This window comes from Balaenoptera physalus (assembly GCF_965194825.1).
Source record: "Balaenoptera physalus genome assembly, chromosome: 2".
NCBI lineage: Eukaryota > Metazoa > Chordata > Mammalia > Artiodactyla > Balaenopteridae > Balaenoptera > Balaenoptera physalus.
In genome coordinates this window covers 61,155,657-61,169,898 of record NC_138883.1, presented here as the reverse complement: position 1 = coordinate 61,169,898, position 14,242 = coordinate 61,155,657, and the positions used below count along the sequence as shown (strand labels likewise).

The 14,242-nt window shown below is 35.6% G+C and overlaps 1 protein-coding gene across 1 annotated transcript in view; it reads left to right on the top strand.

Moving 5' to 3' along the window:
* The window catches only part of TTC6 (tetratricopeptide repeat domain 6), a 209,006-nt gene that overhangs the window by 130,680 nt on the left and 64,084 nt on the right, over nucleotides 1–14,242 (top strand). The window contains exons 9-10 of the mRNA XM_082449105.1: nucleotides 201–204; nucleotides 1,524–1,640. Coding sequence (XP_082305231.1) covers nucleotides 201–204; nucleotides 1,524–1,640 — 121 coding nt within the window. The remainder of the gene's footprint in view (nucleotides 1–200; nucleotides 205–1,523; nucleotides 1,641–14,242) is intronic.

Genomic DNA, 14,242 nt, shown 5'->3' with positions numbered 1-14,242 from the left:
CTTTATGAGGGACAAACAAGAAAGGGTTTTATTTTTCTTTCCTTAAGGCCTTCAGCCCTTACTCCCCTTGGTGATATCCTGGGATGCTGAGTGTCACATAGTAGAGAGCCTTATTGACCTAGGACAAATCAAATCCCCATTCTGGTCAGTTACAGTAGGTTTAATATGTGTCTGTGCCTCCTTCCATATTCCCCATACAGTCAGGTAATACTTTTTTTTTGAGTAATATTTCTATTTAATATAGATCACTTTTGCTGTTTTTAACATATATCACTATTGCTTATTAAATATTTGTCCTCATATATGTTTTATCTTTTTATTTTTCATTAGTCTGAGTGATATGGAGGTCATATCATTCTTGTTTTATCCACAGCACCTAGAACAGTGACCATCACTTAAAAACATAATTGAACCAACAAATGACACTTTCTAGTTTGGAATGCATAGACTACTCTAGTAGCATTACTTATACTTACCTGTCAGATATTACTGTTTTTAACGGTTTCTAATCCATCCTCCCTATCGTCCCCTGCAATGTTCCTAAAACACAGGTGTAATTACAACACTCAATCTGAACAAACTGAATAACTCCACCTATCAAAGTCAGAGTGCTTAACTAAGCCTCATAACCTGGCCTTGACTATATTTACTATCTTACCTCCCATTATGCTTCTGCTTCCATGTAACCCCCAGGTACCCTGTACTCTGCCTGCACCAGAGTCCTAGGGGACTAAAATCCCAGCACTTTGACACTTCTCTGTGCTTGTTTAGGCTATTCCGTTGGCCTGGGATGTTCTCAACCCCTTCTCAGTTCATGGAAATGTCACTACCTTTTACAGGCCAGCCCTAATGCTACCTCTTCAAGCTGGTCAATCCAGGTTCCTTTCCATTCTGAATTGACCTCCACCTCTCCTGTGCTCTCTTTACACCTGATTCATGCTATCTTTACAGTCATTGTTACAGTTGCTTTGGATTATAATTACTTCTTTATGTCTGTTTCCACCATCATACATGAAATATGTCATTTTTTTTGGTACTTTCTACTCTATTTGGTATGTTAGTACTTCACAACTCTTTTAGTATAATAGTTCTCGTAGTAAGTAATAATATTTGTGTGGCCTTATGGGGTAAAAGGTTGAGGTTGCTCATGATTTAGAGGAGACTGTTCAGTAGCCACTGAAAAGTAGGAGGAACAGTAGCCGCTCCAGGTCCCACTAGCGCAGCCCCAGGGCTAAGAGGATTAATGGCCCAGCATATCTATGGCACATTTACACACACCTGGGCTACTTTCTGGAAACTTTAGTGTTTGTTATATGTGTTGAATTAAAAAAATAAGATAGCTTCCATTATTATACACTTTTCAAAATTAATTGATGGATTTTAAGCTCTGCTCCCATCTGTGAAGTCAGTGATTTCAAAATCAGTAAGAACCTGTATTTTCATTAGTGTTTCTGCATTTCATTGATTTACTTAAACAGTTATTATTAGCCAATTGTCATATGATATTTTAGTTTACCAAATAGTGTCTAGAGTCAGTGTATATTTGTCATCTGATTATTTCACAGTTTTTTTTCCTAAGAAAATCTGCCTCATTTGAAAATATGCAAAAATGTTTCAGCATGCAATCTCCACAATTAAAGGTATGATAATTTTTCAGTTTTTGTTATTCAAAAGAAATGTTTACATCTCTAGTAATAATCACCACCTATGCTTTTTGTTGGCTTTCCTGAAATAGTGTGATCACTTGATTCATCCAGAGTTGACTGAAATTTTGGATTCAACTGTGTATTTGGTAGCCCCTGTAAGACTGTTGTTCATAGTACCAATTGAAGATTTTCAACATCTCTTGGAAGTGTCTCATATTCATACTTTGGCTTTACTTGGTATATTATAAATCAAGTCACTTATAATATTGATCTACACTTGCATTGGGCTCACAGTGTTAATGCATTTTCATGGACTCTATTCCAGTTTGGTCTTGAGCTACACAATCTCCTGATAAGAGGGAAGATGAGACAGATACTATCCTTGTTTTATATATGAAAAAGCAAAGGTCAGAAAGTGATAAGTGACAGAGCTAGTACTTAAACCCACACCTTCTCTTACCAAACGCAATGGACTTTCCTCTGCAACAAGAATCCATAAGCGTTTTTTTTTTTTTTAACATCTTTATTGGAGTATAATTGCTTTACAATGGTGTCTTAGTTTCTGCTTTATAACAAAGTGAATCAGTTATACTTATACATATGTTCCCATATCTCTTCTCTCTTGCATCTCCCTCCCTCCCACCCTCCCTATCCCACCCCTCTAGGTGATCACAAAGCACCGAGCTGATCTCCCTGTGCTATGCGGCTGCTTCCCACTAGCTATCTATTTTACGTTTGGTAGTGTATATATGTCCATGCCACTCTCTCACTTCGTCCCAGCTTACCCTTCCCCCTCCCCATATCCTCAAGTCCATTCTCTAGTAAGTCTGTGTCTTTATTCCCATCTTACCACTAGGTTCTTCATGACCTTTTTTTTTTTTTCCCTTAGATTCCATATATATGTGTTAGCATACTGTATTTGTTTTTCTCTTTCTGACTTACTTCAATCTGTATGACAGACTCTAACTCCATCCACCTCACTACAAATAACTCAATTTCGTTTCTTTTTATGGCTGAGTAATATTCCATTGTATATATGTGCCACATCTTCTTTATCCATTCATCTGATGATGGACATTTAGGTTGCTTCCATGTCCTGGCTATTGTAAATAGAGCTGCAATGAACATTTTGGTACATGACTCTTTTTGAATTATGGTTTTCTCAGGGTATATGCCCAGTAGTGGGATTGCTGGGTCATATGGTGGTTCTATTTTTAGTTTTTTGAGGAACCTCCATACTGTTCTCCATAGTGGCTGTATCAATTTACATTCCCACCAACAGTGCAAGAGGGTTCCCTTTTCTCCACACCCTCTCCAGCATTTATTGTTTCTAGATTTTTTGATGATGGCCATTCTGACCGGTGTGAGATGATATCTCATTGTAGTTTTGATTTGCATTTCTCTAATGATTAATGATGTTGAGCGTTCTTTCATGTGTTTGTTGGCAATCTTTTTGAGTGCTGATCTTACGTTTAGTGGCATTGGCAAATAGCTCCCAGCTTTTGTTTTTCTCTCTGAAATCTGACACTCAGCTTCCTTGATTCTCCATGTTACTTGCTTCTAACTTGCTTTTAACCTGCTTAACTTTAACCTGCTTCCTATTTCATTTCTGACATTCTTCTTTCTTACCAACGTTTTGATTGTTCTGTTTTGTATCCCTGTACACTGACACCATCCTTAAGATTTTTCTATTGACATATAATTAATATATAACATTATATTAGTTTCAGGTGTACCACATAATTATTTGATACCTGTGTATATTGTGAAATGATCATCACAGTAAGTCTAGTTAACATCCGTCATCCCACATATTTACACCTTTTTTCTTGTGCTGAGAACTTCTAAGAGCTACTTTCTTAACAACTTTCAAATATACAATACAGTATTTTAACTGTAATCACCATGCTGTACATTAAATCATCCCCAGGACTTATTTATTTTATAACTAAAAGTTTGTACCTTTTGACCACCACACCCAGTTTGCCCATCTCCTACTTCCTGCCTCTGGCAACCATGAATCTGTTCTCTGTATCTATGATGGTTTTGTTTGTTTGTTTGTTTTGTTTTTAGATTCTACATATAAGTGAGCGCATACAGTATTTCTCTTTCTCTGTCTGACTTATTTCACTTAGCAGAATGTCCTCAAGGTCCATCCATGTCGTTGCCAGTGGCAGGATTTCCTTCTTTTTTATGGCTGAATGACATTCTATTGTGTGTGTATATCTATATCTGTATCTATATCACATTTTCTTTATTCATTCATCTGTTGATAGGTAGATTGTTTCCATATCTTGGCTATCGTGAATGATGTGGCTATGAAAATGGGAGTGTGGATATCTCTTCAAGATCCTGATTTCATTTCCTTTGGATATATACCCAGAAGTGGGATTGCTGGATCATATGGTAGTTCTATTTTTAATTTTTTGAAGAGTCTCCATGCTGTCTCCATAGTGGCTGTACCAATTTACATTTCCCTCAACAGTGTACAAGGGTTCCAACACTTGAACTCACACTTCCAACACAGCCTCACCAACATTTGATGTCTCTTGTCTTTTTGATAATAGCTATTCTAACAGGTGTGAGATGATATCTCACTGTGATTTTTATTTGCATTTCCCTGATAATTAGTGACATTGAGCAACTTTTCATGAACCAGTTGGCCATTTGCATGTCTTCTTGGGAAAAATCTCTACTGAGTTTCTTTTCCCATTTTTAAATTGGATTGTTTGTTTTTCTTGCTATCGAGTTGGAAGAGTTTCTTACATATTTTGGAATTAACTCCTTATGAAATAGATGGTTTGTAAATATTTTCTCCCATTTCATAGGTTGCCTTTTCATTCTGCAGATTGTTTATTTTGCTGTGCAGAGGCTTTTAAGTTTGATGTAGTCCCAGTTGTTTATTTTTGCTTTTGTTGCTTGTGCTTTTGGTGTCATATCCAAAAAATCATCACCAACACCAACATCAAGGAACTTTTCCCTGTGATTTCTTCTAGTTTTACAGTTTCAGGTCTTACATTTAAGTTTTTAATTCATTTTGAGTTAATTTGTGTGTGTAGTGTAAGATAGGAGTCCAATTTCATTCTTTAGCATGTGAATATTCAATTTTCCCAGGACAGTTTATTGAAGAACCTATACTTTCACCATTGAGTACTGTTGGCTCCCTTGTCAAATATTAGTTGACTATATATGCATGGGATAATTTATGAGATCCTGATTCTGTTCCATTGGTTTCTGTGTCTGTTTTTATGCCAGTACCATACTGCTTTGATTACTATAGCTTTGTAATAAAGTTTGAAATTAGGAATTCTTATACTTCCAATTTTTTTCTTCTTTCTCAGAATTCCTTTGATTATTTGGGATCTTTTGTGGCTCCATGTGAATTTTAAGATTGTTTTTTCTATTTTTGTGAAATATGCTATTGGAATTTTGATAGGTATTGTATTGACTCTATAGATGCTTTGAGTGGTATGGATATTCAAAAATACTAATTCTGATTCACGAATGTGAGATCTCTTTTTATTATATTTATTTGTGTCTTCAACTTCTTTCATCAATGTATTGTAATTTTTAGTGTACAAATTCTTCACCTCCTTGGTTAAATTTATTCCTAAGTATTTTATTATTTTTGATACTATTGTAAATGAGATTACTTTATTTCTTTTTCAAATAATTCATTGTTAGTAAATAGAAATACAACTGATTTTTGTATGTTGATTTTGTATCCTGCAACTTACTGAATTCATTGATTAGTTCTAACAGTTTTTTCGTGGAGTCTCTAGAGTTTTCTCTATATATGATCCTATGATCTGCATACAGAGACAATTTTACTTCTTCCTTTCAGATTTGGATGGCTTTTCCCCTTCTTCTGTCCTACTTGCTTTGGCTAGGACTTCCAGTACTATGTTGAATAAAAGTGGCAAGAGTGAGCACTCTTGTTCCTGATTTTAGTGGGAAAGCTTTCAACCTTTCACTATTGAGTGTGAAGTTAGCTGTGAGTTTGTCATTTATGACCTTTATTATGTTGAGGTATGTTCCCTCTATAGCCACTTTGTTGAGAGTTTTTATCATGAAAGGATGTTGAACTTTGTGAAATGATTTTTATATGTTTATTGAGTTGATCATATGATCTTTGTTTCATTCTATTAATGTGATGTATCACATCTATTGATTTGTGTATATTGAATGATCCTTGCATCCAAGGGATAAATCTTATGTGATCATGTAGTATGATCTGTTTAATGTGCTGTTGAATTTGTTGCTAGTATTTTCTTGAGAATTTTTGCATCTATATTCATGGAATATTAGTTATAAAAAGAAGGAAATTTTGCCTTTTGTGACAACATGCATGGACCATGGGACATTATGATAAATGAGAGAGAAAGGGAGACTGGGTTTAAGATGGCAGCATAGGAAGACCCTAAACTGACCTCCTTCCATGACACAACAAATTTGAAGCTATATATGGAATAATTTTCCTCCAAAAAGGACCTGAGAATTAGATGAAGAGTGCTTCTACAACAAGGATAAAAGAGATGCATCTGGGTAAGTAGGAGAGCAGAGACATGATCTCACCTGAGACCCCACCCCAGGAATGGTGACCCACAATCAGGAGGGATCCCAAAACTTTCCCTCAAGGAATGAAGGGAGTGAGCCCACATCAGGAACCCCCATCCTTGTGTCCAGCAATGGAAAGGTGAGCCCCCAAAATGTCTGGTTTTGAAAATCAGTGAGGATTGAGTCCAGGAGAACCACTGAACTTTAGGGAATGGAGAACCTGCTCTTAAAGGGCTCCTGCACAGATCCATTTGCCCTGAGATTCAGCACAAAAGCAATAGTTTGAAAAACGCCTAGATCATAAGTGAGGGATGCCCACTTACTGATCTTAAAGCAGCTGCTGGAGAGGCAGGAACCTGTTGGGACTTTCTCTGGGGACAGAAGTGCTGGTGGGCACCATTTTAAAATCTCATTCTAACTTACTGATGAAGGAGTTGCTGGGTGCCATTTTTTGTGTTCTCCCTATAATCTGCTAGCACCAGTGGGCATGCTCCACCCACCCCATGCTGAAACCAGGCCAGGTGAGTGCCCTGAGTACCTGCCAACACACACACTGTGCATCAGCCATGTTGGAACCGGGTTGGGTGAGTGCACCAAACCCTGTACACCCTATGACACAACTGTGTTGCAGTCAGGCAGGGCAAGTGCCCCAAGTTCCCCCCACCCTGTGCCACAGCAGCCATGCCACAACTGTGCTGGGTGAGCAAGAGCACCAAGCCTTGCTCTCTCTGTGTAGCAGCTGTGGCCTTGCTACAGCCAGCAGGTGCACACAGCCCACACAAGGAGCGCCCCTTGAATACCTGACTCTGGTGGCCAGGGGAAATTGTGCTTCTGGGTCCCACAGATCATTTTCTATTCAAGACCACTCCTTCAAGACTTGGAGAGGTGCTGTTTTGCCTAATCCATATAGAAAAACACAAAGAGTCAGGCAAAAGCAGAGAGAAGAATATGTTCCAAAAGAGTTCAAAGTAATGGTTAAAAGATGTTCACCAAATTTGGGAGAAGAATGGATGAACACAGTGAAAACAGCAAAGAGATAGAAAATATAAGAAAGTACCAAACTGAACTGAAAAATATACTTGAAGGGTTCAATAGCAAACTGGATGAAGGAGAAGAATGAATCAGCAAGTTGGAAGAAAAAGCAACAGAAATCACTCAGACAGGGCAGCAAAATGAAGAAAGAATTTTAAAAAGTGAAGATACCCATACAGTACTTGTCTTTCTCTATCTGACTTATCTCACTTAGCATAATGTGCTCAAGGTCTATCCATGTTGTCACAAATGGCAGGATATCCTCTTTTCTCATGGCTGAGTGGTGTTTCATTGTGTATACATACCACATCGTTTTTATCCATTCATCCTCTGATGGGCATTTGGGTTGTTTCCATACCTTGGCTGTTGCGAATACTGCAATAAACGTGGAAGTGCATTTAAAAAAATTAAAAAGTGAAGATACCTTAAGGAATATCTGGTACAACATCAGGCAGAATAACATTCACATTATAGGGGTCCCAGAAGGAGAAGAGAGAGAGAAGGGGCCAGAAAAATTATTTGAAGAAATAATGGCTGAAAATTTTCCTAATCTGGAAAAGGACATCCAGGTCCAGGAAACCCAGAGAGTTCCAAATAATATGAACCCAAAGAGAAACACACTAAGACACATGAAAAAAGTTAAGAATAAAGAGAGAATCTTAAAAGCAGCAAGAGAAAAGCAAGTTATTACATACAAGGGAAATCCCATAAGGCTACGAGCAGATTTTTCAGCAGAAACTTTAAAAGCCAGAAGAGAGTGGCATGATATAAAAACGTGCTGAAAGGGAAAAATCTCCAGCCAAGAATTCTCCACCTGTAAGGTTATTATTCAGAATTGAAGGAGAAATTAAGAGTTTTACAGATAAGCAAAAGCTAAAGGAGTTTACTACGACATCAGCCTTCTATGAAATATTAAAGGGACTTCTGTAAGCTGAAAAGAAAAGCCACTAAATTAATAAAAAGAAAACATATAAAAGTAAAAATCTCACTAGAACAGGTAAATATATAGTAAAGGTAGTGGATCAGTAACTTATAAAGCAAGTATGAAAGTTAAAAGACAAAAGTAGTAAAATTAAGTAAAATTACAATAATTAGTTAAGGAAAGCATAAAATAAAAGATGTAAAAGGTGTCATAAAAATATAAATGTGGGGGGGAGGAGTAAAAATGTAAAGCTTTAGGATGTGTTCAAAGTTGTTATCAAGTTAAAAGAAGATTGCTATATACATAGAATGTTATGTTGAGCCTCATGGTAACCACAAAGAAAAAACTTGTAAACGCACAAGAGAAAATGAGAAAGGAATCTAAAGCTAACACTAAAGAAAGCCAGCAAACCATAAGGGAACAGAGAAAAAAAAGAAGAAAGGAACAGAGAAGAACTACAAAAACATCCATAAAACAATTAAAATGGCAATAAGTGCATACCTATCAATTATTACTTTAAATGTAAATGGACTAAGTTCACCAATCAAAAGATATAGAGTGGCTGAATGGATTAAAAAAAAAAACAAGACTCATCTATATGCTGCCTACAAGAGACTCATTTTATTTTATTTTATTTTATTTTTAATTAATTAATTTATTTATTTATTTTTGGCTGTGTTGGGTCTTCGTTTCTGTGCAAGGGCTTTCTCTAGTTGCGGCAAGCGGGGGCCACTCTTCATCGTGGTGCGCGGGCCTCTCACTATCGCGGCCTCTCTTGTGGAACACAGGCTCCAGACGCGCAGGCTCAGTAGTTGTGGCTCACGGGCCCAGTTGCTCCGCGGCATGTGGGATCTTCCCAGACCAGGGCTCGAACCCATGTCCCCTGCATTGGCAGGCAGATTCTCAACCACTGCACCACCAGGGAAGCCCAAGAGACTCATTTTAGAAGTAAGGACACACACAGACTGAATGTGAAGGGATGGAAAAAGATATTTCATGCAAATGGAAATGAGAAGAAAGCTGGTATAGCTATACTCATATCAGACAAAATAGCCTTTAAAACAAAGACTGTAATAAAAGACAAAGAAGGGCACTACATAATGATAAAAGGGTCAATCCAAAAAGAAGATATAGCGTTTACAAATATATATGCACCAAATATAGGAGCATCAAAATATATAAAACAAATATTAATGGACTTAAAGGGAGAAACTGAAAACAATACAATAAGGAGGGAACTTTAACAGCCCACTTAACAGTAATGGATAGATTATCCAGACAGAAAACCAATAAGGAAACATTGGTCTTAAATGACACATTAAACCAGATAGACTTAATAGATTTATAAAGAATATTCCATCCAAAAGCAGTAAAATACACATTCTTCTCAAGTGCATATGGAACATTTTGCAGGATAGATCACGTGTTAGGTCACAAAACAAGTCTCAACTTTCATGAAGATTGAAATCCTACCAAACATTATTTCTGACCACAAAGGTGTGAAACTAGAAATCAATTACAAGAAAAAAACAGGAAAACCATAAAAATGTGGAGATTAAACAACATGCTACTAGACAACCAATGGGTCATGGAAGAAATCAAAGGAGAAATTAAAAAAACACTTAGGGACAAATGAAGACAGAAGTACGGCATAGCAAAATCTATGGTATTCAGCAAAAGGGGTTCTAAGAGGGACTTTTGTAGCACTACAGTCCTGCCACAAGAAACAAGAAAAATCTCAATCTAACTTTACATCTAAAGGAACTAGAAAGAGAAGAAAAAAATGAAGCTGAAAGTTGGTAGAAGGAAGGAAAAAATAAAGACCAGAGTGGAAATAAATCGAGACTAAAAAGACAATAGGAAAGATCAGTGAAACTTAGCTGGTTCCTTGAGAAGATAAGCAGAATTGACAAGCCTTTAGCTAGACTACCCAAGAAAAAAAGAGAGAGGCTTTAAATAAATAAAATAAGAAATGAAAGAGAAGTTACAACTGATACCACAGAAATGCAAAGGATCATAAGAGAATACTATGAACAATTATATGCCAACAAAGTGTACAACCCAGAAGAGAGACAAATTTCTAGAAACATACAATCTACCAAGGCTGAATCATGAAGAAATAGAAAACCTGAATAGACTGATTACTAATAAAGAGATTGAATTGGTAATCAAAAACCTCCCTCACTGGTGAATTTTTCCAAACATTCAAAGAAGATTTAATACCTATCCTTCTCAAACTCTTACAAAAAACTGAAGAGGAGGGAAACCTTCCAAACACATTGTATAAGGCCAGCATTCACCTGATACCAAAACCAGACAAGGGCACCACAGAAAAAGAAAGAAAGAAAGAAATTACAGACCAATTGTTTTTTGAACATAGACACACATATCCTCAACAAAATATTAGCAAACTGAATTCAACAGTACATTAAAAGGATCATACACCACGATCAAATGGGTTTTATCCTAGGAATGCAAGGATGGTTCAACACCCACAAATCAATCAACATGATGCATCTCATTAATAAAATAAAGGATAAAAATCATATGATCATCTCAATAGATGCAGAAAAAGCATTTGACAGAATTCAACATCCATTTATGAAAAAAACTCTCAACAAAGCAGGTATAGAGGGAACATACCTCAATATAAAAAAGTCATATGACAAACCCAAAACTAACATCATACTCAGTGGTGAAAAGCTGAAAGCTTTTTGCCTAAGATCAGAAAGAAGACAAGGATGCTCAATCTTGTGACTTCTGTTCAACGTAATACGGAAGTCTTAGCCACAGCAATTAGGCAAGAAAAAGAAACAAAAGACATCCACGTTGGAAAGGAAGAAGAAAATCTGTCATTATTTGCAGATGATATGATATTATATATATAGAAAACTCTAAAGATAGCACCAAAAAACTATTAGAACTAATAACTGAAATCAGTAGTCACAGGATACAAAATCAATATACAGAAATCAGTGGTGTTTCTATGAACTAATAATGAAGTATCAGAGAGAGAAATTAAGAAAACAACCCCATTTACAATTGCATCAAAAAGAATTAAAATAGCTAGGAATAAATTTGACCCAGGAAATGAAAGACTTGTACACTGAAAACTATAAGACACTGATGAAAAAAACTGATGAAGACACAAGTAAATGGAAAGATATTCTGTGCTTATGGAATGGAAGAATTAATATTGTTCAAATGTCCATACTACCCAAAGCAATGTACAGATTCAGTGTAATCATTATCGAAATTCCAATGACATTTTGCACAGAACTAGAGCAAATAATTCCAAAATTTTGTATAGAACCACAAAAGATCCTGAATAGGCAAAATAATCTTGAGAAAGAAGAACAAAACTGGAGGTATCACACTCCCTGATTTCAACCTATACTACAAAATTATAGTAATCATATAGTATAGGCACAGACACACAGATCAATGGAACAGAATTGAGAGCCCAGAAATAAATCTACACATATATGGACAATTAATTTACAACAAAGGAGTCAAGAACACACAATGAAGTAAGGACAGTCTCTTCAATTAAGTGGTATTTGGAAAACTGGACAACCACATGCAAAAGAAGGAAACTAGACCACTGTCTTATACCATACACAGAAAACTAAAAATGGGTTAAAGACTTGAATGTGAAACCTGAAACCATAAACTCTAGGAGAGGGCATGGATGGTAATATCATTGACATTTGTCTTAGCAATGTTTTTATGGCTCTGATTCTGAAGGCAAGGGAAACAGAAGCAAATATAAACAAATGGAACTACTGAAACTATAAAGCTTCTGCACAGTGAAGGACACCATGATCAAAACAAAAAGGTAACCTATTGAATGGGAGAAAATTATATATCTGATAAGGGGTTAATATCCAAAATATATAAAGAATTCATACAACTCAACAACACAAAAACAACATGATTAAAAATGGGCAGAGGATCTTAATAGACATATTTCCAAAGAAGATATACAGGTAGCCCAACAGGCACATGAAAAGATGTTCAACATCACTAATTATTAGGGAAATGCAAATCAAAACCAGTGAGCTATTACCTCACACCTGTTAGAATGGCTATTATCCAGAAGGCAAGAAGTAACAAGTATTGGAGAGGATGTGGAGAAAAGGGAACCCTCTTACACTGTTAGTGAGATTGTAAATCTGTGCAGCCACTATGGAAAACAGTATGGAGGTTCCTCAAAAAATTAAGAATAGAATTATCATGTGATCTGGGTATTCCACTTCTGGGTGTTTACCCAAAGAATATGAAAACACTAATTGGAAAAGATATATGCACTCCTATGTTCATTGCAGCATTATTTACAATTGCTGAAATATGGAAACAACCTAAGTGTGCATCCATGGATGAATGAATAAAGAAGATGTGGTGTGTATATATATATATATAGTGATTATATATATATATATATATATAGTGATTATATATATATGTGTATATATACACATATATATGTGTGTGTGTGTGTCTTATACATATACATGCACACACACAATGGACTACTACTCATCCATAAAAAGAATGAAATCTTGTCACTTGTGACAACGTGGATGGACTTTGAGGGTATTATTCTAGGTGAAATAAGTCAGAAGGAAAAAGACAAATGTCATATGATTTCACTCGTGTGTGGAATTTAAAATGAAACAAAACCAAAATAAATAAACAAACAAATCAAAACCAAACGAAACTCATAGATACAGAGAACAGATTGTTGGTTACCAGAGGAGAAGGGGGCTTGAGGGGTGAGGAAAAAGGGTGAAGGGGGTCAGCTTTATGGTGATGGACGGTAGACTTTGGGGGTGGTCAGTTTGTAGTATATACAGATGTTGAATGAGAGTGTTGTACACCTGAAACTTACATAATAAAAAGTATAATGATAAATACTGTTCTTACTTATATGTGGAATCTAAAAAGCAGAACTTACAGAAACATAGAGTAGAATTGTGGTTGCAAGGGCTGGGGCAGGAGAAGAGGAATGGGGAGATGTTTGTCAATGGGTATAAACCTTCATTTATAAGATAAATTCTGGGGCTCTAATGTACAGCATGGTGACTATAATTAACAATACTATATTATATACTTGAAAGTTGTTAAAAGAGTATATCTTAAATGTTATCACCACACAAAAACAATTATATGAGGAGATTGAGGTGTTAACTAACCTTATCGTGGTAATCATTTCACAGTATATATGTTTATCATATCATTACACAGCATACCTTAAGCTTATATATGTTATATGTCAATAATATCTCAGTAAAGCTGGAAAACAAACAAAAAACCCAAACCTACCTGGTAGTTCTGCTTTATAGTTAAAGATTCTGTCAGTAATTCCTTCTCAAGTGTTCTACAGAGCTGCATAATTCATAGCTAGTCAGCAAGCGGGTAATATGAAAATCTTACATTCTACTTTTTTTCAGGCATGTTCTACTTTTTCTTGTTACATACATATGTGTTTACTTTTCTTGATATATACATATACATACACATACAACTATTCTATAGTCTGTATTTCTCTATTCTCGATTCTAATTACATATTGAGTTGAATACAATTTCTTGAGATGGGGGAAGTATATATAGTAAGTCACAGAGAGGGTCAATATCCCTATTGCACTTTAGTACATCTTAAAGTATATAACCAGCTTGTATGGAATTGTTATATTTGGAATTTGGGCCTATATTCACTATAAAGAAAAATATTTCTGTAACAAATTATTATTTACTAGGAAAATTAAATGCAGTTAATTTAGTGACAATAGCTCAAAAGGCAAGAAATGCTGTATCAAAGGATTGGAACTGATCTCTCTTTTATTAATAATGAGTGTTGTTAGAGTTTCAAGTTACTAATGCATAATTATTGTAAATTATTAATGTATTATATTAATATTATAATTAAAAATTAAGTTGGTTCTCTAATGATTAGATAAAATGAATATGAGGCTGAAATTCTGTTATTTAAGCCTGTAAATATTGAATTGAAAATAATTGAATACTATGTATAGAAATTCAATATTGTTAGGGTGCTTTTGAAAATAGACTTACAAATTGAC